Here is a 26,609-nt window from a genome sequence, read left to right on the forward strand (position 1 = left end):
TTGGGGGAGGGTCACGCCCACATAAGAACACGTTGTCGTTTATCTGTTAAAGCGCCCTCTGTCGACGTTCATTTGAGAACCAGAAGAAAAAAAATCACCCAATCGCCCCGAAAAGCTCGCCCCCGTATGTTGTTGTTGGATGCATCGAATGCACACATATTGCATATGCTGCAAGGAAGAATTCAAGTCATGAAAGAACATTCGTGTGGGTGAGAAATACTAGCATATTCTTTGGTCCTTTTAGAAGGAAATTGACGTGGTTTATGAAGTCTATATTAGTATATGAATCACACTGTTGATAGGTGGATGGTGTAATTCCTACTTTGTTTCCTCGAAAGACCACAGTTTTTCGGTTCTTATCGGTTCAAGATGATGGACGTAACGGTGAAAACGCTGGATTCGCAGACAAGACAATTCTCTGTTCCCGAACAGGTAAATTTCGTAGTCATAAAAACTCTTATTTTGGGGAGGTATTTGAACTTTCATTACTGAGTCATGTAACACTATGAGTTCAGTATATTGTACACTTAATTGTGACTTAATTTTAATCAATAAATCTAGTCATTTTGACTCGTTGAGTTATTTATTAATTTAATTTTAATTATTGTATTGTCAGTTTCCTTTATTAAAAAAAAAAAAAAAAAAAAACCCAGCTAACTAACATTTGTAAGTTGATTAACATTGTTCTGGAATCTGTGTACTGTATTTTTACTGGATGGCAGTCAACTCGCCCCCAATTTATGAAAATGTGAACAATTATCAGATTATTACCTCAAGTCAAAATCAAATTAAAAACAAGTAAATAAACCTAAATTAATAAAGTAAATAACCATCCCGATTCTATCATATATAAATTTCCAGGCAATAATGTAGCGAATAAATGTAGGAGGCTGGGACTTTGTCGGGGAGGGGGGGCGACTTGATGAGGGGTCACATTTCTTTGAGAACAATGTGCTTTCATTCATATTTAAAGTAGACCTAATCAATTTGTTTTCTTCGATAATACAATTTGATTGTATTGTTTTGAATGCTAGTTGCTACTTACAATGACTTATGAGTTGAAGACATTGGATCCAAGACATTTCTCAAGAAAATATTACCCAATAAAATTGCAAATAACCCCAATATTTTTAATATAACAGATAACAGTAAAAGAGTTCAAGGACAGAATCGCTGGTTCAGTGGTAAGTGAAATAAAACTAAGCAGGCCTGACACTTTTATAAAGTGTAACAAGATTTTAAGCCCTAAAATTTTGCACTTGCCATGTAAACGAAGAATGGTGATCGCATGCAGAATTCGGCGGTAAGCAGAGCCATGAATTTGGGCCTTGATATATCAACAATTGTGTGGACAAAATCTGACTAAAGCCTGGTTGATACTTCCTATGATGCGAAGCGAATGCGATATAAATTTTGACGTCACAAATAATTCAGATTATTTGAGATGTGCTCAACTGCTGCGCAACATTTACAGCAAAAACAGCTGTGGCGTAAAAATTCACAAGAAGTATGAACCAGGCTTCAGGGATAACAAGTTAATACCATAATGATGAGTGAAATGTTTGCCTTTGCAGAACATCCCAGCTTCTACTCAGCGTCTTATATTCTGCGGACGAGTTCTTCAAGATTCTAAGAAGCTATCCGAGTATGAGGTGCATGGATGTACCATTCACCTGGTGGAGAAACCACCACCATCCACCGCACCATCTACTTCTAGTACTTCTACTTCAAGCACCAGCGGTCAACATGGTATGGACAAAGCAATTTTTCTCTTAAAGGATTTGGGTACTTTTTGTAACACAAAACAAAATGTCCACAGATTTACATTAAACTTACACAATTTAAAGATAATGTTGATAGAAAGCTTCCCTTTAAATATTACTTGCTGTGGTCCTGTAGTTTTTGAGAAATGAGTAAAACAATTTAGAATTTCTCCTTAAAACATTGCGTTGCTCTGTGATTTTCACCTTTTTTTTTCTTCAAATACTTGATGACTAATGAAGCTGAAACTTCTACAACAGTTTTGCACATTGGACATTGCCAAACACATGTGCCTTTCTTTTGAATTCAACCTGATTCTTAATACACTGTATACTGTGCATTTTTTCTCAGGGGGTGGCATGAGCGATGGGCGAGATAGTTTCTTCATGGGTGCTATTACAGTACAAGCTGACATTGGAGATGCAGGCAATATACACGTCCAGGTATTAAGACCAATTACATTTTATTTCAAGACATTTATTTCCATTCCAAAGGAGAATCAAAATAACAGTAACAAAGAACATGTGCTGACATTCCTCCTACCTTCCTGCCAATTTTTCACCTTCCGCCCAAGTAGTAGTTAATATTATAAGTAGGATAGTTTCCCCCAGCCATGACACTTGTGTCCTTAAGCAAGACGCTTAACCATTGCTTCGTCCTTGGATGGGATGTGAAGCCGTCGGTCCCATGTGTTGTGTAACACATGTAAAAGAACCTAGTATCGAAAAGAGAAGGGGTACGCCCCGGTGTTCCTGGCTGTGGCTGCTATATGCGCCGTAGCACCTTGTAAACCATAATAAGGTGCAAAATAATAGGGTCTTAGAATTCGTCACTGTAATAACCTATCTTTCTGGAAGTTTGTATATACTCAGCGTCTTGAGTACCTTGTTTGGTAGATAAGTGCTGAAAAGAAGCAAGTATTTATCTAAGATTTTTTTGCTCATCATTCATGTCATTGTGTTTTTAGCAGCAACCCAATGGATCGCACATGGATGTACATATCAACCTTGGACCAATCAACATGGCGCCACCCGTCAGCGCTTCACAGCAACGCATCACTCAGATACGCAATCTCCTCAGACAAACCCATCTCACGCTGGAAAGACTTGAGGTTAGTGTGTACCTTTTACTCTTATCAAATACAGTTTCAAACGAAGGAACCTAGACTCACTGTGTAGAGAGTGTGGAGATATTATACAAATATTGAGTGGCTCAGAGTGGAATGGGAGGAATCTTATCGCAAGGTAAAATTTGGACTGTTCCATTTCACGAGGCGCTAAAACATCCAATTTGTCTCCGAGTTACTCACAGAAGTTTCCAGGGACAGGCAAAAGAGGAACTCTATGATAATTTTGTAAAGCAAAACGCCGACCAGCGGCATATGCTAAATGTTTAAAAGACACACCAAAAGCTGCATTGACCATTTGGAAGATTCAAATAGAAGTCTTGTATTTGAGTTTGTTTTGTGAGCGTCCACTTATTCCAAACATTTCCAAATAAAACTCTGACTCATGATTTTAATACTTAACTACAGAATCCCCCACAGCAGCAAGGCACCCAAACTGATCCCGTTGCAGCAACTGGTAGTGGCACCCCTACAAGCAGCTCAGAACCAGTATCCAATAGCAGTACAACCACAAGTAGCAGCTCAACTACCCAGACCACTCAGCAGCCTTCTTCTACAGGGGGTGCTACTCCTAGTCCCGATTCGGCTTCTAATAATCAGACTGGACAAGGTCAGGCGGGCAGGAGGACTGCAACAGTAGTGTAAGTTATTCGTCTTTGTTTTTATGCAATATCTTTTCACGCATTGCTTAAGAAAAACGATACTTCATATGGGCAACTGAGACAATTGCCTCCATTGCCCCATGTCATTGTCTTGGTGCCCCTTGAATTGTTCCAATATAAATTTAGGAGAAACGCCTTGGCGCCCGTGCCCTTACAAAAACAAAGCTTCAGTCATGGAGTAAGGAAAACTGTTTTCCGACCTGGTAGAATAAATAAAAATGCCACAATCAGTCTGGTTGTCAAAAGTAATATGTACAAACTTTCTTCTTGATGTTTTCGTATTTCACTAGGAAACAGTTTTGTTTAATAATTATTCTCTCACCAACCTTCCTCCGTAAATCTATTTTAAAATCATCATTACACAGTAAACTACCAGCTTCAGCTTGGATCTTTTCTCAATGTTCTCTCTTACAGGTATCCGAATGGAGTCCGTTATTAAAATTGATGCATAATATAAACAGATGTTTTTAACCACTCAGACACCCCCGGAGCACCGTCATGGCGGACATCTTGCAGGAAATAGCGGAGTTAAACACCAGACTGCAGCCTCATCTGACTCAGTACCGGGAGCTTCTTATTTCGGATCCGGTCTATGAAGGCGATGTAAGTCAACAGTTTGATTTAGGGTTGAACAAAATTTCCCAGAGCGAGATTTGAACCAATGACCTCCGGATTAACAAGCTGGGCCCAATTTCGTGGCTCTGCTTACTGCCGAATTCTGCGCTAGCGTTGTAAGCGTAGAATGCCTAGTAAACGCGGAGTACGCACGCGCAGAAGCCAAAAATCGCCGCTTACCCGTGAAATACGCTTGCCGTAAGCACAGAATTTCCTGCTTCCGTAAGCGCCGATTCTGTGCTTACGGTAAGCAGAGCTATGAAATTGGGCCCCGGTGCTCCACCAACTGAGCTACCTCGCCCTACGTTGACAGTCTCCGTATTTTGTCCAGGGGTGCCAGTCAGAAGCTATACAACAGTAAATAATAATAATAATAATCAGTGAACGATTTCCTTTGTGAAGCAGAGCAAAATGCTATGCAAAATGTGTCAGTTGCTACTCACAAATTATCATTTGCTACTCAATATTACCATTCAATGTGCACAAAATTTGTTTAGTCAAAAAATGTTGCTATGCAAAAGTGCTGGATGAAAATCGTTCCCCGATAATATACAGTACTTATAAAGCGCATATCACCTTAAGGTGCGTTAACTACCGTGTAGCCAGTACAGGGATCACACCCAAGTTATAAAACAACCTTGGAAACGGCAGCCAGGAGATCACCTTTTAAAAGGGGATGCGACTTTTTGATTCAGATGTCAAATAATAAACCACAAGGGAAACTGACTGGGTAAATTTTAAATGATTTGGGATTGAACAAAGACAACTTGACTAGGGTAGGATTTGTACCAACAACCTCTGCGTCAACGTGCCGTCGCTCGATTTTATTTTGAGTACATTTTTCTTGTGACTTATGATTCTCATGTTTAATGGTGTGTTGTTGCTGAGCATGTCGAGCACACTGGACTTAAGCTTCTGTGTTTCTGATCAGCAGAGTGTGAGGGTTTCGAGTTCGACACATAAAAATAACCTGTTGTTTTTTCTGTCTCCACAGACTGATCGTCAGCCTGCACATCGTCTCCAGACTCTGGTCAATCAAACTCTACATTACATTAGTCATATCTACCACGCTGTGTCGGATTGTATGATGGATCTTCATACTACACCCCCAAGGGTGCTGAGGGCACCTGCTGGTATGATGGTAGCTCCAATACGACCGGCTGGACAAATGCCTGTACATGTAAGTCATGTTTAAAGTTAGTTCTATTACTAGATTACACTCATGGCTACAAAGGTTCTTACAAGAAAACTTGCATGTACAGACCCTTCTGAGGGCACCTACTGGTATGATGGTAGCTCCAATACGACCGGCTGGACAAATGCCTGTACATGTAAGTCATGTTTAAAGTTAGTTCTATTACTAGATTACACTCATGGCTACAAAGGTTCTTACAAGAAAACTTGCATGTACAGACCCTTCTGGGGGCACCTACTGGTATGATGGTAGCTCCAATACGACCGGCTGGACAAATGCCTGTACATGTAAGTCATGTTCAAAGTTCTAATAAGGGAATAAAAGGGTAGCGACGAGTTCTTACTCAGCCGTTTAAAGTCGGCAGGGTCGAATTGCCGTGTGATAAAGGCCCGAGTCGGCTCGGGCCTTTAGCGCACCGCAACGACCCTGCAAGGTTTTTAGCGGTCGTTTAAGAACGAGTCACTACTCTTTTATTCCCATTCATAAATGCCCTTTTGTTAAAAAACGTAAAAAAAAATACAATTATAAACACTTTGACAGTTGAAAATTTGAGGTTTGAAATATTTTTTTCAAAAACTTTGTGAAGAGTCTGTTACGCGTGCGTGCTTAGAAGTAGATAACGCATTGTTACTATTAGCTGTGAATTGCATTCCGCGTCAAAATCTTGCGTGCCTGACACGTGGAAGCCAGCTTATAAACAGTGGTCATTATCAACCGTTTAAATACCCCCACGTGACACGCTCTCCACCAATAGGAGTAGAGAAACTGTCTGGGGTATTTATGAATACTAGATTACACTCATACTAATGGTGCCTGTCATGGCCACCTGGATATGAACAAGGGACTCAAGCTCTGGTGTTTCTGATCAGCAAAATGTGGGTTCAAGTCGTGGGTTCACTTGTGTCCTTGAAGCAGTGAGTCCCGTGTGTTGTGTAATGCATGTAAAAGAACCCAGTGCACTTACCGTAAAGAGAAGGAGTTCGCTCCGGTGTTCCAGGTTTGATCGGCAACATATTGCGTCACAGCACCTTGTACTTGTAGCGAGTAGGGGCACACGTTGCCGGTCTCGCTCGTCTCGGTCCCTCCGTGCATCGATGGCAACTAAAGGGCTGTACCGAACATGGTGAATGAATAGGTCTCATACTTCAATAATGTATTGGCTTACCTTTCTAGAATTTATTTGGTTGGAGTTTTTCTATACGTTGCTCTCTGGATCAAATACAGACATGATACTCTTCCTAGTGTAGTCTGATTTCTGACTTTTTTTTACCCTCAGAAAAATCAGCAAAATTGTTATTAAGTAGCCATAAAAGTATTTTTAAAGACACTGGACACTATTGGTAACTGTCAAAGACCAGTCTTCTCACTTGCTGTATCTCAACATGCATAAAATAACAAACCTGTGAAAATTTGAGCTCAATTGGTTGTCGAAGTTGCGAGATAACTATGAAAGAAAATAGCACCCTTGTCACACGAAGTTGTGTGCTTTCAGATGCTTGATTTTGAGACCTCAAATTCTAAACTTGAGGTCTCGAAATCAAATTCATGGAAAATTACTTCTTTCTCAAAAACTACGACATTTCAGAGGGAGCCGTTTCTCACAATGTTTTATATTACCAACCTCTCCCCATTACTCGTTAATACCAAGTAAGGTTTATGCTAGTAATTATTTTGAGTAATTATGAATAGTGTCCACTGCCTCTAACCATTTGTACATGTAGGTCAGTCCTTGTACTGGATAACATATTCCTACTTGTTTCCAAGGGCCAGCTATCAATCCTGCACATAGTTTTTACTTTTTTAAGAGAATAAATTCACATGTTTTAACCAACAGGTGAACATAGGTCAAATGGCTGCGCACGCTGCAGCCTCTCAGGGCGGCGCTGCAGCCTCGACCGAAGAGAGACCCTCCTCAACAACCTCCTCCTCGACCAGCCAGCAGAACGCCTCCACACGTACAAGCTCTACGGCCACCACCCAGACCCAAAACAGCTCAGCTCCGCCTCTAGTCACCAACGCCTCGGTCACCCTAACCAATCAGCAGACGTACGTCATCACGCCGAGGTCTGGAGCCACAGGTTACATGGCTGTGCCTGTTTCGTCGTCGTCGTCAAATCAGACGCCTGGAGCTACGACGCCGTCATCTCCGGCTAGCCAAGGGGGAGGGAGAGGTACGGGTGGAAGTCGCCCCGCTGCCCCACGACCTTCAGGTACAGTTAAACACCTTCTACGTAGCATTATTGGATGAGGTTTGCTGTAGCACAATTCTTTTGAGAAGTGTTCAGGTGTTGGTTCTGAAAAGAACCGATGGTTGACAACTCAACGTGGTCATCTTCTGGTTTTCAATCAGTGTGCTCGGATTGTTTTTTAGGAGATATACACATGATGGTGCTCCCGCAAATTTCATTTATACTCCTAACATGCTCTAGTTTCAAGGCCTAAAACTTCAAGGCTAATGTAAACAGGGAACTTGACACATTCTTGTATTGTGATTGTAGGTCCGCATGTACATATCCACCAGCTTGGATTGAATCCTGGCAGTATACCACCAGCTGGGCTGCTTCAAGTCATGGCTCAGATGGTTGGTCAACAACAGATGCAGCAGATGGCACAGACTCCAGCAAACCATGCTGGTAAGAACTTCAGTTACGTAATCAAGACATATCCACCATGCACAGCGTTGTGTCTCTTAGTTTTTGTGTTTACGTCTGCGATAGATTAACACTTTCAAACTAAAGTGTCATGTAAATGCTGCTTTTGGTGATGCAATGTTTTTATATTGACACATCAATGTATTACTTGATTGTAGCTTCATTTGCTCGCAACTTCCGGCCTCAAAATAACCGCACAAGACCCACAGCAATTGCCGTGGTGCCCTTTATTTCCCTCATAGAAGTGCCCTTAATGGGAGGAAAATTTATGCGCCCCTCCAAAAGCGAAGTTCAAGGCCTACAACTTGGCATACAAATTTAGATTGGTTTTAGAGGAGATGCAATGCTTTTTTGACAATTTATTAAGTTGGAACCTTTCTATATTTACTCTACCTGTAGTTGATGTTGACATACTTTAATATATATGTCGCAAGACCATCTTTGTGATAAGAATATATCTGAAGTTTCAAAAGAGGAAATTCTAAGGTACGATTGCTTTTATTTGTCCTTAGGTCCAACAAACACTTCCTCCACACCCACTACATCCTCTCCTCGCTCCCAGCAGAACGCCCAGTCCACTCCCTCCCCCCAAAACCAGAACCAATCATCCCGTACCCCAAACCCCATGGCCTTCTTCAACCCGCTCCAGCCACGCCCAGCCTGGGATCCACTGCTGCCCTGCAACTCCCGCCACATCACCATGCGTGTCATGCCGACTGGCCCCGCTGGAAGGGGAAGGGCAGGAGGTGGAAGGCAGAATACTGCATCGGGGACTGGGAGGGCGGATGAGTCTGCCGGTAGATCTCCAGGGGAGAGTGGAAGCGCTGGTGGCGAGAATGTCAATGCTGGTGATGGAGCGCAGAATAATGCCATGCCACAGGTAATAGAAATGTCTTATCCCAGTTAAAGGAATACGTTGCCTTGGATCGGTCGAGTTGGTCTTTGAAAAGCATTTGTAACCGTTTGTTAAAAAATGCATATGATTAGACAGATATTTTAAAAGTAGAATATAATGATCCACACAAGTATCACTCGAAATTGCGTGGTTTTCCTTTTACCTCGTTGACAAACACGGTCGGCCATTTATGGGAGTCAAATTTTTGACTCCCATACATGTTAGATGGCCGACCGTGTTAGTTCGCAAAGTGAAAGGAAAACCACGCAATTTCGAGGCAAATGTGTGTGGATCATTGTATTCTACTTTAAAAACATCTTTCTAACCATATGCATTTTATAACAAACGGTTACAAATGCTTTTCAAAGACCAACTCGACCAATCCAAGGCAACGCGTTCCTTTAATTCATTCATACAAGGCTTTTATTAATTGTGGTCTTACCCATAAACTGATGTGTGTAAGAACTGTATACTCAGTACTTTCTCAAGCTCTGTGAAAAAAATCACAGGCATATTACTCGGGATTCAAGCTATCATGTCACATGTACGTGTTGTGAAGGGTATTCTGCTAATTTCTGCTTAGCAGAACAATTGTTAAGTGATATTTTCCGAACTCTTCCTCTTCTGTCTTGCAGATGATTCCAGTGTCCGCTGATGGTAATATTACTGATGTGATAGGGGGTCTTGTCAACGCCATATTGAACCAGCAACCCAATTTTGTACAGGTTGTACCACCCGGAGCCCAACAGACCACCCAGCAAGGTAGGAATTTACCCTTGTAAACTTTTTATAACCCAGAGATGAGACATTTCAGACTTTGAGTCTGCCTGGTGTAAAGATGGATCCTGCTCTTTGATCTATTTCTCTAATGCTGAGGATAATGGGGTAAAAAAACTCCAGGGGTTATCAAGAGATGGAAATGTCATTATTTCACCATACCTCCTAAAAGTACGGGATACCACTATCGGATTTTTTTTAAATATTGACTCTCACTCATTTTTTTTGGTCAAATGTTGTGATGTTGTTTTCAATGAACTTAGCCTTTTAGATTTCCTTGATTAGATATGTAATCTTTTCCATTCTCATCCCACCAGCATCAAGTCAACAACAGCGCCAGCAACCTTCGCAATCCTCATCCAACGCATCATCTGCTGCCCCCAGTGGCCAGTCAGAGCCAGGCCCGAATAGCGTCTTGTCGGACCAGATGCTGATGAATATGATGCTGAGGATGACTCAAGAGATGGGTTCGGTCGGGTCCGGACAGAGCAGTAATCAATCGCTGAGGAACTTCCTATCCGGTATGGGAATGGCATTAGAGCCAGGTGAGGGTGAGTATTACTGTCAGGGCACTAGACTAGTCTTCTTTAAATTCTCCACTCAACTCATAAACAATATGATAAACAAACCAAGCTTGTTGGCACGGACGGCTAGTAAAACATTCAAACTTTCAACTAAATAAAATGCCTCCCATGACTGGTTGCTCTTTTTCCTTCAAGTTCAATACTATGTTTGATTATTTGTGCAACATTGTTAAACACAGTGGCTATCTGTTTTTTGTTCTCACAATAATGCCTTTCCATAGTTTTCTCACCTCGGTTGGCAAACACTCGGGCTGTTACAGTGGGTGCGCTCGTTTAGCTTCCCTGGGTCTGACCCGGTGTGTGGCGTTTTTTTCTTTCTAGGACGAACGTGGGTAATTATCTGCACACGTTCGTCCTGAAAAAAAAAAAAACGCCACACAACGGGGCTTACCCAGGGAAGCTAAACGAACGCACCCAATAGAAAGGTCTATTACCTAACTGAAGTCGGATGGGCAAAATAGTCGGGTCTCTTATTTTATGAAACGAAGAATCAGCGTTGCTTATTGTGATTGAACAGAGGGAACTTGCCCAGAGCTTGATTCCGGTGCGCTTGACCGTTGGGCCACGCTACACCACTGAATTCTCTTCAAGTTCATCAATATGACCACAAATTTAAGCGGTAGTTGACAAAAAGATTGTCCATAAACTTTGACCCCCTGACTGACCCCTGAATCTATTTCTTAATGACCAGGATTCTTAGGTGAACTTCTGGATCAAGTCACGGAGCAGCTTGGTATGGGTGACTTTGCATCAATGTTTCTCGGCCAATCAGCACCCTTGCAGCAACTCCGCCCCAACTTGGAGCGGTTTGTAAATCAACGGATTATGAGAGGACAGCCGTTGACCCCAGAAAATATTGAGGTAATTATTTATCACTGTATTTATTTTATCTATTAATCCTATCCTTGCCATTAAAGGCAGTGGACACTATTGGTAATTGCCAAAGACTAGCCTTCATAGTTGGTGTATCTCAACATATGCATAAAATAACAAACCTGTAAAAATTTGAGCTCAATCGGTCATCGAAGTTGCGAGATAATAATGAAAGAAAAATAACCCTTGTCACACGAAGTTGTGTGCGTTTAGATGCTTGATTTCGAGACCTCGAGTTCTAAATCTGAGGTCTCGAAATCAAATTCGTGGAAAATTACTTCTTTTATCGAAAACTATGGCACTTCAGAGGGAGCCGTTTCTCACAATGTTTTATACCATCAACCTCTCCCCATTACTCGTCACCAAGAAAGGTTTTATGCTAATAGTTATTTTGAGTAATTACCAATAGTGTCCACTGCCTTTAAAGACTTAGTTGACTGCACTAAAACTTTCTCTTCCTTACCATTAAACTTTAGTCGGCCAAGCTTATACACAAAGAAGCGCTCAAGCAAGGGCACAGAATTTTCATATTTATATTCGTTCACGTCATCATAAAAGTTGAGGAGAAATTTTGATGGTATACGGTTTTGCCTTTAATGCCCAGCCAAGTTGATGATGTAACAATACGGCATGTTGTTAAAGGAACACGTTGCCTTGGATCGGACGGGTTGGTCTAAATAAAGTGTTTGTAACCGTTTGTTATAAAATGCATGTGGTTGGAAAGATGTTATAAAAGTAGAATATAATGATCCACACAAGTATCACTCAAAATTGCACGGTTTTCCTTGCACGTCGCGAACTAACACGGTCGGCCATTTATGGGAGTCAAAAATTGGACTCCCATAAATGGCCGACCTGTTAGTCGACGAGGTAAAAAGAAAACCATGCAATTTCGAGGCATATTTTTGTGGATCATTGTATTCTACTTTTACAACATCTTTCTACCCGTATGCATTTTATAACAAACGGTTACAGAACGCTTTTCAAAGACCAACTCGACCGATCCTAGTCAATGTGTTCCTTTAATATTAAACCAATATTATCATTGTTTTTTTTTTATTTCTACAACTTTTTTGTTGTCAAGTCAATGTTCCTTTATCATTATAGCTAATTAGTTTTGTGTTTGTAATTTTTACACACGTTTCCTTATGTGGATATTCTCTGTGTGTGTCCATAATTCGGATTTGTGTCCGCCATATTTGCATTTTTATTAAACCAATAATAATATGATGACAATGTTTCATATTTCTACACAGGCCGGTGTAAATAGGATACTGGAGGAGCTACGACCTGCAGTAACTGAATTTATTGTAAGTTAGGATTATTCTTTGGATTGTTCTTTAACAGGGTTTCTGCAGATCCTTAAAAAGTATCAAAAGTCTGAAACTGAACTATAAAAATTGAATGCATTAAGAAGCATTAAAAATATTATTTGTTGTTTTAAATCTTAAATAGAGTAATGAACCGTGTAAAGAAACTAGTTTGCTGTGTGTCAAAAGGAAAGTAACTTGTGAGGGGATAGCATTGGGGTTTTCATTTTATCAAGTCATACCCAAGGCTTCATTATAACACCTCGTGGAAGTGTCGTGGCCGAGCGGTTAAGAGCACCGAATTCAAACTCTGGTGTTTCTGATCAGCAGAGTGTGGGTTCGAATCCCCAGCCGTGACACTTGTGTCCTTAAGCAAGACACTTAACCATTGCTTCGTCCTTCGGATGAGACGTAAAGCTGTTGGTTCCATGTGTTGTGTAACGCATGTAAAAGAACCCAGTACACTTTTCGAAAAGAGAAGGGGTTCGCCCCTGGTGTTCCTGGCTGTGGCTGCTATATGCGCCGTAGCACCTTGTAAACCCTTATAAGGTGCTAAATAATTGGGTCTCAAAATTCATCACTGCAATTACCTATCTTTCTGAAAGTTTGTATATACTCAGCGCCTTGAGTACCTTGTTTGGTAGATACGTGCGCTATATAAGACTTTGATATTATTATTATTGTTATTATTTCAGAATGGCGCCCCTACTGTGAATAACATAGACCCCGTTGCTACTCATATGAAGTTCCTGCACAGTGTACTGGAGAAGTTTGTACGTCTCTTTGCTGGACAAGAAGGTGAACATAAAGTGTGATTTATGCAATTGAGAATCTATTCTGAAGTTTGAATGTTCATATATATTTTTTTAAAGCCTCATCTGACACAGTTATAATCGTAGTTGTAACAGTAGTTGCACGGCGTAGGCATTGCTAAAGGGAGTGAACACTATTGGCAATTACTCAAAATAATTATTAGCATAAAACCTTTCTTAGTGACGAGTAATGGGGAGAGGTTGATGGTGTAAACATTGTGAGAAACGGCACCCTCTTAAGTGCCATAGTTTTCGAGAAAGAAGTAATCTTCTACGAATTTGATTTTGAGACCTCAGATTTAGAACTTGAGGTCTCGAAATCAACCATCTAAACGCACACAACTTCGTGTGACAAGGGTAGTTTTTTCTTTCATTATTATCTCGCAACTTCGATGACTGATTGAGCTCAAATTTTCACAGGTTTGTTATTTTATGCATATGTTGAGATACACCAACTGTGAAGGCTAGTCTTTGACAATTACCAATAGTGTCCACTGCCTTTAATAATAATTAAAGCAGTAATAATAAAAGTGCCCTATTCGTACAAAGCGCGCTCTGTTTTGTTTGATCAACCATAGACATCAAATAACAGGGGTCTGGTTTTACACATCTTTTGATGACAGTTTTTATACTTTTGTTTTAACCTTGACAGCCCCTGTACAACTTTTAACTATAGTGTATGTCTGAAGATTTAAAAAAAAAAAATAAAAAAAAAAAAAAAATACCAAGCATGTAAAAAGTTTGGCTTGATAGTTGTGGGTCAGGAGAACATAGTGAAAAACCATGCACAAATTTCATCATGTCCTTAAGTTTTTTGGGGTTTTTTTTTTTAGGTTTGCAAATCCATTTTTTTTTTTCGAATATGAGAAAGGGAAATGTTTCAAACAAAAAATAATTCTAGTGCTATAAGATCATTAGCTGCAATTTTACATCCGTAATAATCAACAGGTCATTAAATGAAAAATGCATGTACGTTTTTCATCTCAAAATCATAATTAAAAGTTTTACTTTGATAATGAATACAACTTTTTGCCAAGCAAACATTTTGTAGACTATCCTTGATCTATAAACCCTATTAACCAGGAGCTCCAAAATGTACAGTATGCAGTTTTATGAACTTAAAGGGAAAAGTGCACTATTGGTAATTGTCAAAGACCAGTGTTCTCACCTGGTGTATCTCAACATATGCATAAAATAACAAACCTGTGAAAATTTGATCTCAATTGGTCACTGGAGTTGGGAGAAAATGATGAAAGAAAAAACAACCTTGTTGGACGAGTTTGTGTGCTTTCAGATTATTTTAGGGGAAATTACCTCTATTTCGAAATCTATGCTACTTCAGAGGGAGCCGTTTCTCACAATGTTTTATACTATCAACAGCTCTCCAATGCTCGTCACCAAGTCAGTTTTTAAGTTAATATTTGTTTTGAGTAATTACCAAACGTGTATACCTTGCCTTTAATAATCAGTAAGCTTTCCGGGATGTGTTGTTATCCTTACCAATCCTGTACAATACCTATGATTGATTGGTGTTTTTTTATTCCTGAACAGAAAGTGCTTTTGGAGAGCAGATGAGGAGGTTAGGTCATGACAGCTTACATCAGTGGGTAGCTCTAATGGTACATATCTTTGGAAGTAGACAGAACGTAGATGAATTCCTCTCTACTCGCATGGTAAGATTTTTTATTTTTATTTTTTTTTCCTCTAAAAGGGAAGGTTTACTTCGGTAATTTTGTAACCATAATAGTACTTGTTAAGAAGCACTGCAGCTGTTAATAATGCAAAACATTTTGAGAAACAATTCCCTTCAAACTAATGTGGTTTTCAGAGAGAGGGTTTGAAAAACTGAGAAATGAAATGCTTTTCAGATTGTGTATTCCAAGAATGGATCATTCTTCCTGCGTCAACATTACGGCTCCAAAACTGGCAATACCTCAAAAACTCTTCCACCTGTTGGAAATTTTCAGTTTTGTTGTCCTGTATATGGGGCATTTACATCTATGCAAAAAAAGGTGTCTCTTTCATTATTTTCTAATTCTTGTACCTTCAACGACCAATTGAGCCAAAATGTTCACATCTTTGTTATTAAGGGGTCTTCAGAGCGCTCTCGCTACGTAATTAATACAATTTCGATATTTGTTATAATAATGCCACTGGTAGTAAAAGTCAAATTGTTATTGTTACTTTACGTTTATTGTCTTCACAGCGTACATGGTTTGGTGTTGACGCTACCCCAGGAAGCCTGGTTGCGACGATGTCACTGCAGAACTTTGATTTAGTCTATCGTATGTTGACTGTCACTCCAGATCAGATTGCTCACTTTGTGGTCAAGAAAAAGCCCTCTACTGCTGGTCAGTTGATTAGTTCCTTATATTTGAAAAATTATGTCATGAACCAGATTTAGATTTTGAGGCATTGCATGGTGAGGTATATCAGTGCATAACCAGTTAACTGTAGCACCATGTGTGTAGCGACTTTGCTGTGTAGACTTTTTGTTCTTTGGGAACTACATTTGTAGGTCATGTTTTTTATTCAGCTGTCAATAGTAGGTTTTGGAATTTGGTTGTCTACTTACATGTATATAGGATTTGAGGCATTGCATGGTGAGGTATCAATGTATATTTGGTCTGCGGTAACACCATGTGTGTATCTACTTGCATGGTAGAGTTGTTCTTAGGGAACTGTCTCGCTTTATTCTACTGCCGTGGAGTAGATAATCGGAGGTTCGAGAGACTTCTCAGCCCTGGTAATAGTTAAAAGCAGGACAGTTCTTTTCAGAACTGAGAAGTCTCTCGAACCTCCGATTATCTACTCCACTGCAGTAGAATAAAGCAAGACAGTTCCCTAAGAACAACTCTACCTGGCAAGTAGATACACACATGGTGTTACCGCAAACCAAATATACATACTTACATGTAGTTCTGAAAAGAACTGTCTTGCTTATAAACTACTACCTGTGGATTGTAGGAAATCTGCCGGGACTATCTCGCAGGGCAACCCCACACAATGGACAAACCACACAATAACCCTGAGCCCACCAACCACAGTGCTCCATTCAGAAGATCCAATCAGAGCGTTGATTGACTCTACACTGAAACATCTGAACCCCTATAAATAAGCCAACATCTCTCACAATGAAGAACTCTCTCTGTGGCGTTGAAGTTAATATCGACAATTCCCCACCATCCACATAGTGAAAGTCCTGCCCGATTTCCTCCATCCCTATTATGAGTACCATGTGAGAATTGTTTTTGTTTTATACATTGATACTTTATTCTGTTCATCCTCAGGTGCAGCTGGTCCGGCTACACCAAGTACGACAGCTGCTAGTGGTTCATCAGCCAGACCTGCACCAACACCTGGCCAATCACAGGGCAGCTTAGATAACGTAGAGGTCATAATGGAAGCTGAAATACATGTCCCAGATGAGGTGAGATAAAAAACAAAATTGTTACTTGGGAGTCTAGGGATTTTGGGGGAGCTTAGTATCTAGCCTAGGACTGAGGGAAATTGGGGTTTCGGGAAATAAAGGGCCAAGTAACTAGACAAGGACTTTGAGTGTCGGGAAATGAGGGGCTGAGTACCTAACCAAGGACTTTGAGTAATGGTCAATACATGTAGAAGGCCGAGTTACTAGCCCAGGACTGTTATAAAGAAAGAAGGCGCTTGGGGCGTTTGGAAATATTGGGGTGAGTAACTAAACAAGGAAACAAAGAGGATATTGGTTTGTTGGGAAATGAAGGGGCCGAGTACCTAAACAAGGACTCAGAGTGTTGGAAGTAGAGCCTGAGTAACTAGCCCAGTACTGTTATAAACACCGAGGGTACTTGGGGTGTTGGGAAATAAGGGGGTGAGTTACTAACCAAGGACTTGGAGCGTCGGGAAATAGAGGGCCGAGTGTCTAGCCCAGGACTGTTGTAAACACCGAGGTTACTTGGGGTGTTGGGAAATGAAGGGATGATTAACTAAACAAGGACTTGGCTTGTTGGGAAATGGAGATCTGAGTGACTAACACAGGATTGAGTGACCAATTTGCATGAAATAATGTATGAGGATTCTATGATAGTAATGATGTGATGTTTTCATCTCGTAGTCAATGAATGCCCTGGTGGGAGCTGTAGGGCAGGCAGAGGCCGCTTCACGTGACTTATCAACACCTTCTAGTACCGAAGCTGCTGCAACTCCTGTACCCTTGGCAGCAACGGGCGATGCAGTTGCCATGGATACCTCTGGTTGGGAAGCAGCTGTTCCAGCGGTGAGTATTTAAAGCTAATCATGGAATAATTGCAATTATTTCCAGGAGAGTTGATAAACACAATTTTAATTTGGTATGGTGACTAACCACCATAGAAGTGAAATACCCAAACATGGGATGAAAGAAAAATCAAATGGTCCTCATTGGGATTTGAAGATCAAAGCTCAGTTGGTAGAGCATCTTTTTTTTCTCTTATTATTATTATTTATTTTTTATTTATTTATGTAAGTCACCAGACACACAAGGCCTGAAGGCCACTTCAAGGTGTGGGCTACAACTATTTTTTTCCAGAGGCTGTTGCCACCTACTCCTAGGGCTGAAACAGGATTACCCCTTTTACAGTCCATACGGAGGTAGGCTTGGGTATCATCAGTCCGAAGCTTGGCTGGTAGAGCAGAAGGCACTACCTCCCCCAAAAGAGTGTTAGGGGGTCTTGGTCTCAGATCCCAATGAGTACCGTTTGATTTTTTCTCTCTTCCCATGGTAGGGAGTATTTATGCAAGGTGCTTTACCAACTGAGCTATCGAGCCCCATGTTTTCGGTCTCCCTCTATTGTCAAATTGAGCGGAAGTAGGTCAGATCTTGCAGCCATTTATGGCCCCTTTGGACATTCTAGGTTGTGCTCTTTCCGGCCACTGTGGCCATTAAAGGGGTGAAAAACCACAAGCAATATATAGAATAAAACAAGCAGACATACTGATGTAAATGATTTTCTGGTTACCAGGAATGGGTACCAGTGATCAACCAGGACATTGGCCGACAGCGAAGGCAAGCACCACAAGGTGGACTGAGTGATGCGTATCTTGCTGGTATGCCACCAAAGAGAATGAAGGTCAGTATACAATCATACATTGGAACTTTGCTCCCCCTCAGCACCTCTGTCCAAAAGAGTGTGTAGTTTTTATACAGAATTGAGTGGGATTTGAACCAAATACCTCTGGTTTAACATACCGTCACTCTTCCAACTAAGCTATCTAGCCCTATGTTGGCGATCTTCCTCTTTGTTCGGGGGTGCGAGTCGGAAGCCATACAAATTATAACTCCTGTGTAGCCTGGGATCACACCCACAACCTGGGAATCTGCAGCCAGGGGATCACCTTCAAATATCAAGTAAATAAACTACAAGGGAAACTGACGGTAATTTTGTTTTAATAATTTGACATTGAACAAAGAAAAACTAACTTCCCATGCTGTATTGTAAATTTGCCTGTGCATTTTTGAGTATATTTGGAGTATATGTAAAATGCATAAAACACCCAACACTCTTTTTTTCGATAATTGCTCTTGTTGCAATATTTAACTAAAAGGTTTTATTTATTTTGCATACAGCTAACCCAAGACAAGAAATCCCCGATCAACAACGGAGTGGAGACATTCTTACCAGGGACACTACGTCAAGCTGTACAAGCCGTTGGTGCCCAGCCCCTCACCGGCGTCGACGCTCTGGTCCGAGATGCAGAGGCAAGCTCTTCGCTCTACGACGCTTGTGAAGAACAGGTTAGAAGCGCTGTACAAGAGCGACTACGTAGGGATCCCGATTATGACGCACAGAAATTCCCCAATACAGATAAATACATCAATAAGAAAAAATAATCACTGAAGATTTTTTTAGGGTTATCTATCATTAACTATGAAGAGGAGAGGAGCACATAGGAAGATGACTCCTCATCCCCTTCTTTTAAAAGTTAGAAGTTTAAAGGCAGGGTGTACCTTCGGTAATTGTCACAGACCAGTATCCTTAATTGGCGTATCCCAACATCTTTCTTGAATCTTTAAAAATAGCTATGCAAATTTAACCTTACAATTTTCGGAACAAACTGGCCTAAAATCAGATCTGCAAAGTGATTTGTGGAATTCTCGAAACCAGCTTAAAGCATAGGCAGGGTACACTTTTGGCAGTTGTCAAACACCAGTATCCTCACTTTATGTATCCCAACATATGCATTAGATATCAAGTCTGTGAAATTTCAGGCTCAATTGGTCATCAAAGTTGCAAGGAAATAATGAAGGAAAAATACCCTTGTTGAATAGAATTGGTTTTTTTTTTCCAGATGCCTGAAAAAGGCTTCACCCCTGAACCTTTCCCCAGATTCAAAATTGTTGGTGAAAAATTACCTCCTTCTCTAAAACTTCACTTCTTCAAAGGGTGTCGTATCAAGACAATGTTTTATAAAACCAACAGCTCTCAAGTCCTCTTTACCGAGTAAATTTATATGTTCATTAGTTTCTTGATTAATTACCAAAAGGTACACCCCACCTTTAAGTCTAAAGCGGCATAGTGCGTTTTAATTTCTCTTCATCTATGACATTGTAATGTGTTGTACACGTTTAGAATCCCGTGCACTTAGATCAATCTCTGCCAGAGCTGTATATTGAGAGAGTTGCGACAACTTGCGATTAGAAGCCATTTTGTGTCCAAATAAAACCCTACATGGGTGGATACAGGTTGCCAGACTAGTCTGCCAATCGGGTTCTTGACGCTGGACAGAGCATACTGTCAGAAACGTTGAGCCCTCCGGTTCTTCAGAACGACCATCACTTAAAAGAGATTTATCTTCATGGTGTCACTGCAAATTTTCTTATGCCTTTTATCCACCATGCAAACCTTCAAGTGTTATTCATCATTGGTTTGTGCTGCATTTAGCCAAAAAATGGCATCCATCAACTGCCCGACCTTAGAAAACTGGTCCCTCACCCCCTTTAACGCTCAGCTCTGCTCCTGGCTACTGTCCGTCAATGGCCTGCCATTTGGAGTCAAATTATTTGTAAAGAGTGTTTAACTGCACACAGCATTTAAAATGCTCACTACACAGAACACATAGGTAAACTAACTACTACTAAAATGGTTCATCTAAGATGTGTAAGGTGAACTGGGTCATAACACTTGTTTGCATCAATGTTTTCCTAGGAATTTGATAGTTTTCAATCAATTTTAGTGCCATTTAAACATGTATGATTTTGTTTATGAACTCAAACAGTGTCATACATGGTACATGTTTGTTGTATTATGTACCTGTTATCACAAAAGATCAATATCACTCATGAAGTGTTGTTGACTTTGGGATGCACCAATCAGCAAGATGCATTTTATTTGTGAGAGACCCTTTTTTTTTTTAATACAGACTTTTGAAAAAGCTCACAAAGCTTGACATGCACTAAAAGATGTGCACCAAAGGTGTTACTCATTGAGGGATCGTAAGAGGTTTTTGAAAGTAACATTTGACACTATTCAGACTATTAGAATATTAACTCATCTTGTCTTAATCATGTTTCTAATTATTCAAGAGCCTCATATCATTAAAGCTAATATCACAAAACAATACTAAGCGCAGGAGAATAGAAAAAACATGACGTTCAAGCGAAAGTGGGTTACCAGGTAAAATATTATGAAGTTTGTATTGATTTTGACTGGTTCCCTTTTTAAGTTTTTTCTCAGCATATCAATTTATTATTAAGAATCGTTTTCTTCTTAGCGTCACTTTCTTCTCAGAAGTTTTGTGATTTTGAGTTGTGTTCATTGAAAAATAGCGGTAAAACTCTTAACCTATCGGCCTCGGTTTGAATTCAATGGAGGTGAAACAAGATGGCCGCCCCCCATTGACTGATTATTTATGAAGATTTTAATTTTATTGTTGACATTCTCTTTTCAAATTTGAAGTTCATTTTGTGAGAACTGATTTTGTAGTTTGTTTTGACTCTTACACCTGATGTTGGCGTAAAAACAATTCATATTCTTTTTCCCCGATGCAAGATGAATGAAAAGGTTACGTTGCCTTACTTCTAACATGGCCAACACTTTTACTCCACAAAATGGCGTTTGTTCGCAACGTAAAAGGAAAACCATGCAATTTCGAGGCATATTTGTGTGGATTATCATATTCTACTTTTAAAACATCTTTCTAACCATATGCATTTTTTAACAAATGCTTTCAAACACTTTTCATAGACCAACTTGCCCGATCCTAGGCAACGTGTCCCTTTAAATGTATTACGGCATGGGACAACCTTATCCACTCATATGCATGACAAAAAAAGATGATCAAAGTTAACATTATCTGATAAAGTAATCTTTATTAGCTTACCAGGTCTAATGATTTAAATATTCACAGTTGAAAAGTATCAATAATTATATCCTCTTAAAAGGTTATGGAACGACAAGGAAAGTTAAACATTTTTAGATCAAGCTTTGGCCGTAATAATAATATTGTTATAAATTTTCAACAAGCAACAAGCTTATGTCAAACCTTTTCAAGGTTTGATTTTTGATTTGGTATTTCGAACCTTGTATTATTGTTATTTTGCGTATTTAAAAAATCTAAAGAGAAATGCATACTGCTTAGTTTTAAACAATTTTTAAAGATTATGTAACTGTTCAGTTTTGGTTTAAATTTAATTGAGAAGTAAGAAAATGTTGGTCATCTCCTCAATCTAAAGGCTTCAATGAGTGGTTTGTTTGAATTCTTGTTTGTTGCTTATGATACCACAAACAGGGGGGTAAGTCCAGCTGTATTATCAATAATGTACAAGGCCTTGTGTACAGTGTACTCGGCAAATTTTGCCTGAAAAAGTGTATAGCCTTGTGTACCCGTACACTTTTTCAGGCAAGCCTTGTACACTTTTTCAGGCAAAATTGCTAAAGTTTACAAGGCTATATATAGCCTTGTACACTTTTTCAGGCAAAATTGCCAAGTTCACAAATTTTGCCGAAAAAGTTCACAAGGCTATAGCCTTGTGATTTTAGCAAATTTTGCCGAAAAAGTTCACAAGGCTATAGCCTTGTGATTTTAGCAAATTTTGCCGAAAAAGTTCACAAGGCTATAGCCTTGTGATTTTAGCCAATCTTGCTGAAAAAGTTCACAAGGCTATAGCCTTGTGATTTTAGCAAATTTTGCCGAAAAAGTTCACAAGGCTATAGCCTTGTGATTTTAGCAAATTTTGCCGAAAAAGTTCACAAGGCTATAGCCTTGTGATTTTAGCAAATTTTGCCGAAAAAGTTCACAAGGCTATAGCCTTGTGATTTAGCAAATTTTGCCGAAAAGTTCACAAGGCTATAGCCTTGTGATTTTAGCAAATTTTACGAAAAAGTTCACAAGGCTAGCCTTGTGATTTTAGCAATCTTGCTGAAAAAGTTCACAAGGCTATAGCCTTGTGATTTTAGCAAATTTTATCGAAAAAGTTCACAAGGCCTTATGATTTTAGCCAATCTTGCTGAAAAGTTCACAAGGCTATAGCCTTGTGATTTTAGCCAATCTTGCTGAAAAGTTCACAAGGCTATAGCCTTATGATTTTAGCAAATTTTGCCGAAAAAGTTCACAAGGCTATAGCCTTAGTGATTTTAGCAAATTTTGCCGAAAAAGTTCACAAGGCTATAGCCTTATGATTTTAGCAAATTTTGCCGAAAAAGTTCACAAGGCTATAGCCTTGTGATTTTAGCAAATTTTGCCGAAAAAGTTCACAAGGCTATAGCCTTGTGTTTTAGCAAATTTTGCCGAAAAAGTTCACAAGGCTATAGCCTTGTGATTTTAGCAAATTTTGCCGAAAAAGTTCACAAGGCTATAGCCTTGTGATTTTAGCAAATTTTATCGAAAAATTTCACAAGGCCTATTGAAAGCATTGTATTGAGATCAAATCTTGCACTGAAAAGTAGTTCACAAGGCGATAGCCTTGTGATTTACGCAAATTTTAGCTGAAAAGTTCACAAGGCTATAGCCTGTGATTTACGCACAATTTTGCCTGAAAAAGTTCACAAGGCTATAGCCCTTAGTGATTTAGCAAATTTTGCCGAAAAAGTTTCACAAGGCTATAGCCTTAGTGAATTTTAGCAATTTTGCCGAAAAAAGTTCACAAGGCTATAGCCTTGATGATTTTAGGCAAATTTTGCCGAAAAAGTTCACAAGGCTATAGCCTTGTGATTTTAGCCAATCTTGCTGAAAAGTTCACAAGGCTATAGCCTTGTGATTTTAGCAAATTTGCCGAAAAAGTTCACAAGGCTATAGCCTTGTGATTTTAGCAAATTTTGCCGAAAAAGTTCACAAGGCTATAGCCTTATGATTTTAGCAAATTTTGCCGAAAAAGTTCACAAGGCTATAGCCTTGTGATTTTAGCAAATTTTGCCGAAAAAGTTCACAAGGCTATAGCCTTGTGATTTTAGCAAATTTTATCGAAAAAGTTCACAAGGCTATAGCCTTGTGATTTTAGCCAATCTTGCTGAAAAGTTCACAAGGCTATAGCCTTGTGATTTTAGCAAATTTTGCCGAAAAAGTTCACAAGGCTATAGCCTTGTGATTTTAGCAAATTTTGCCGAAAAAGTTCACAAGGCTATAGCCTTATGATTTTAGCAAATTTTGCCGAAAAAGTTCACAAGGCTATAGCCTTATGATTTTAGCAAATTTTGCCGAAAAAGTTCACAAGGCTATAGCCTTGTGATTTTAGCCAATCTTGCTGAAAAGTTCACAAGGCTATAGCCTTGTGATTTTAGCAAATTTTGCCAAAAAAGTTCACAAGGCTATAGCCTTATGATTTTAGCAAATTTTGCCGAAAAAGTTCACAAGGCTATAGCCTTGTGATTTTAGCAAATTTTGCCGAAAAAGTTCACAAGGCTATAGCCTTGTGATTTTAGCAAATTTTGCCGAAAAATTCACAAGGCTATAGCCTTGTGATTTTAGCAAATTTTGCCGAAAAAGTTCACAAGGCTATAGCCTTATGATTTTAGCAAATTTTGCCGAAAAAGTTCACAAGGCTATAGCCTTGTGATTTTAGCCAATCTTGCTGAAAAGTTCACAAGGCTATAGCCTTGTGATTTTAGCAAATTTTGCCGAAAAAGTTCACAAGGCTATAGCCTTATGATTTTAGCAAATTTTGCCGAAAAAGTTCACAAGGCTATAGCCTTGTGATTTTAGCCAATCTTGCTGAAAAGTTCACAAGGCTATAGCCTTGTGATTTTAGCAAATTTTGCCGAAAAAGTTCACAAGGCTATAGCCTTGTGATTTTAGCAAATTTTATCGAAAAAGTTCACAAGGCTATAGCCTTATGATTTTAGCAAATTTTGCCGAAAAAGTTCACAAGGCTATAGCCTTATGATTTTAGCAAATTTTGCCGAAAAAGTTCACAAGGCTATAGCCTTGTGATTTTAGCAAATTTTGCCGAAAAAGTTCACAAGGCTATAGCCTTGTGATTTTAGCAAATTTTATCGAAAAAGTTCACAAGGCTATAGCCTTGTGATTTTAGCCAATCTTGCTGAAAAGTTCACAAGGCTATAGCCTTGTGATTTTAGCAAATTTTGCCGAAAAAGTTCACAAGGCTATAGCCTTATGATTTTAGCAAATTTTGCCGAAAAAGTTCACAAGGCTATAGCCTTGTGATTTTAGCAAATTTTATCGAAAAAGTTCACAAGGCTACAGCCTTGTGATTTTAGCCAATCTTGCTGAAAAGTTCACAAGGCTATAGCCTTGTGATTTTAGCAAATTTTGCCGAAAAAGTTCACAAGGCTATAGCCTTGTGATTTTAGCAAATTTTGCCGAAAAAGTTCACAAGGCTATAGCCTTATGATTTTAGCAAATTTTGCCGAAAAAGTTCACAAGGCTATAGCCTTGTGATTTTAGCAAATTTTGCCGAAAAAGTTCACAAGGCTATAGCCTTGTGATTTTAGCAAATTTTATCGAAAAAGTTCACAAGGCTATAGCCTTGTGATTTTAGCCAATCTTGCTGAAAAGTTCACAAGGCTATAGCCTTATGATTTTAGCAAATTTTGCCGAAAAAGTTCACAAGGCTATAGCCTTATGATTTTAGCAAATTTTGCCGAAAAAGTTCACAAGGCTATAGCCTTGTGATTTTAGCAAATTTTATCGAAAAAGTTCACAAGGCTACAGCCTTGTGATTTTAGCCAATCTTGCTGAAAAGTTCACAAGGCTATAGCCTTGTGATTTTAGCAAATTTTGCCGAAAAAGTTCACAAGGCTATAGCCTTATGATTTTAGCAAATTTTGCCGAAAAAGTTCACAAGGCTATAGCCTTGTGATTTTAGCAAATTTTGCCGAAAAAGTTCACAAGGCTATAGCCTTATGATTTTAGCAAATTTTGCCGAAAAAGTTCACAAGGCTGTGTGCAAGTCCAGCTGTTACATCAAATTTGGGTTGAAAATGGGAACAAAAATGGTCAACAATTTAGATCACAATGGGTTAGTCCAGTTGTTTATTTTAATTTGAGTAGAAAAATAAAAAAAAATCACACAGGAGTCTTCCCTTGTGATTCTTTAAAAATTGTCAACCAAAATTTGATTAAACATCTGGATTTATTCATTTTTGTACCCAAATTTGAGAAAACAGTTTGACTTACCCCCTTGTGATTGATTCCCTGTTTGTTCTCATCCACCGTTTTTATCAAATTTATTGAATTCCTTCATGCTGATGGTGCAAATATAAAAACAAAGCAAATGAGAGTCACAAATGGAGTACTGTCGGGTGAAGAACATCACCCATTTAATAAAAATACTTACAATATCAAAATCTAAAAGAGCTCCAAAGTCTACCTAAAAGAATCTTTACAGAAACATAAACTAAAAACCAAGACCAAAATGCAATTTACATAACATACAAAAAATGGCTGCCATTACACTTGAACCCCTGACCGCCATGAAGTGCCCATCTTCTAGGCTAGCATTTGGTCCGTAACTTACAAAGGCAGGGTGTACTTAAGGTGATTACTCCGCAAAATAATGACCATAAAAACTTACTTGGCAACGACCAATGGAGAGCTGTTGATGGTATGAACTATGTGAGAAACAACTCCCTCTGAACATGAAGTAACGTAGTTTTTAAGAAAGAGGTAATTTCTCAATAAAATATTTGAATTGAATTCGAGATCTCAGCTGAGAGGTCTCGGATTCAAGCATCTGAAAGCACACAACTTCTGTAACAAGGGTGTTTTTCTTCTTCCATTATTCTCTTGCACCTTTGTCGACCAATTGAGTTCAAATTTTCTAAGGTTTGTTATTTGATGCGTAATTTGATATACACCAAGTGAGAAGACTGGTCTTTGACAATTACCAAAGGTGTCCAGAATTTTTGGTGTCCAAAATTTTCACAGGTTTGTTATT

The 26,609-nt window shown here is 39.3% G+C and overlaps 1 protein-coding gene across 3 annotated transcripts; it reads left to right on the top strand.

Moving 5' to 3' along the window:
- The first annotated feature begins 177 nt into the window (after positions 1 to 177).
- On the top strand, positions 178 to 19,491 carry LOC117303098 (large proline-rich protein BAG6-like). Of its 3 annotated transcripts, none has more exons than XM_033787185.1 (22): positions 178 to 432; positions 1,143 to 1,184; positions 1,575 to 1,749; positions 2,113 to 2,204; positions 2,729 to 2,872; positions 3,296 to 3,528; positions 4,029 to 4,152; positions 5,159 to 5,344; positions 7,194 to 7,569; positions 7,858 to 7,992; positions 8,523 to 8,890; positions 9,541 to 9,667; positions 10,000 to 10,233; positions 10,958 to 11,127; positions 12,396 to 12,449; positions 13,145 to 13,247; positions 14,813 to 14,934; positions 15,468 to 15,612; positions 16,552 to 16,691; positions 17,355 to 17,516; positions 18,241 to 18,348; positions 18,846 to 19,491. In XM_033787185.1, exons 1-22 carry the CDS (start codon positions 370 to 372, stop codon positions 19,107 to 19,109), a joined length of 3,567 nt encoding a protein of 1,188 aa, XP_033643076.1. In that variant the 5' UTR covers positions 178 to 369; the 3' UTR covers positions 19,110 to 19,491. The 3 variants fall into 3 exon arrangements, with proteins under 3 accessions (XP_033643076.1, XP_033643078.1, XP_033643077.1); XM_033787187.1 differs by having other exon boundaries at positions 10,000 to 10,227; XM_033787186.1 differs by having other exon boundaries at positions 2,732 to 2,872.
- The last annotated feature ends 7,118 nt before the right edge of the window (positions 19,492 to 26,609 follow it).

Source organism: Asterias rubens, chromosome 19, assembly GCF_902459465.1.
Source record: "Asterias rubens chromosome 19, eAstRub1.3, whole genome shotgun sequence".
Lineage (NCBI taxonomy): Eukaryota > Metazoa > Echinodermata > Asteroidea > Forcipulatida > Asteriidae > Asterias > Asterias rubens.

Bases quoted from the DNA above. Each gene is read 5' to 3' on its own strand.
- LOC117303098 (XM_033787185.1), top strand. From the start codon at position 370: ATGATGGACGTAACGGTGAAAACGCTGGATTCGCAGACAAGACAATTC. The intron at 12,450-13,144 runs GTAAGTTAGGAT...TTATTATTTCAG, and splicing joins CTGCAGTAACTGAATTTATT to AATGGCGCCCCTACTGTGAA. The intron at 15,613-16,551 runs GTCAGTTGATTA...GTTCATCCTCAG, and splicing joins GAAAAAGCCCTCTACTGCTG to GTGCAGCTGGTCCGGCTACA.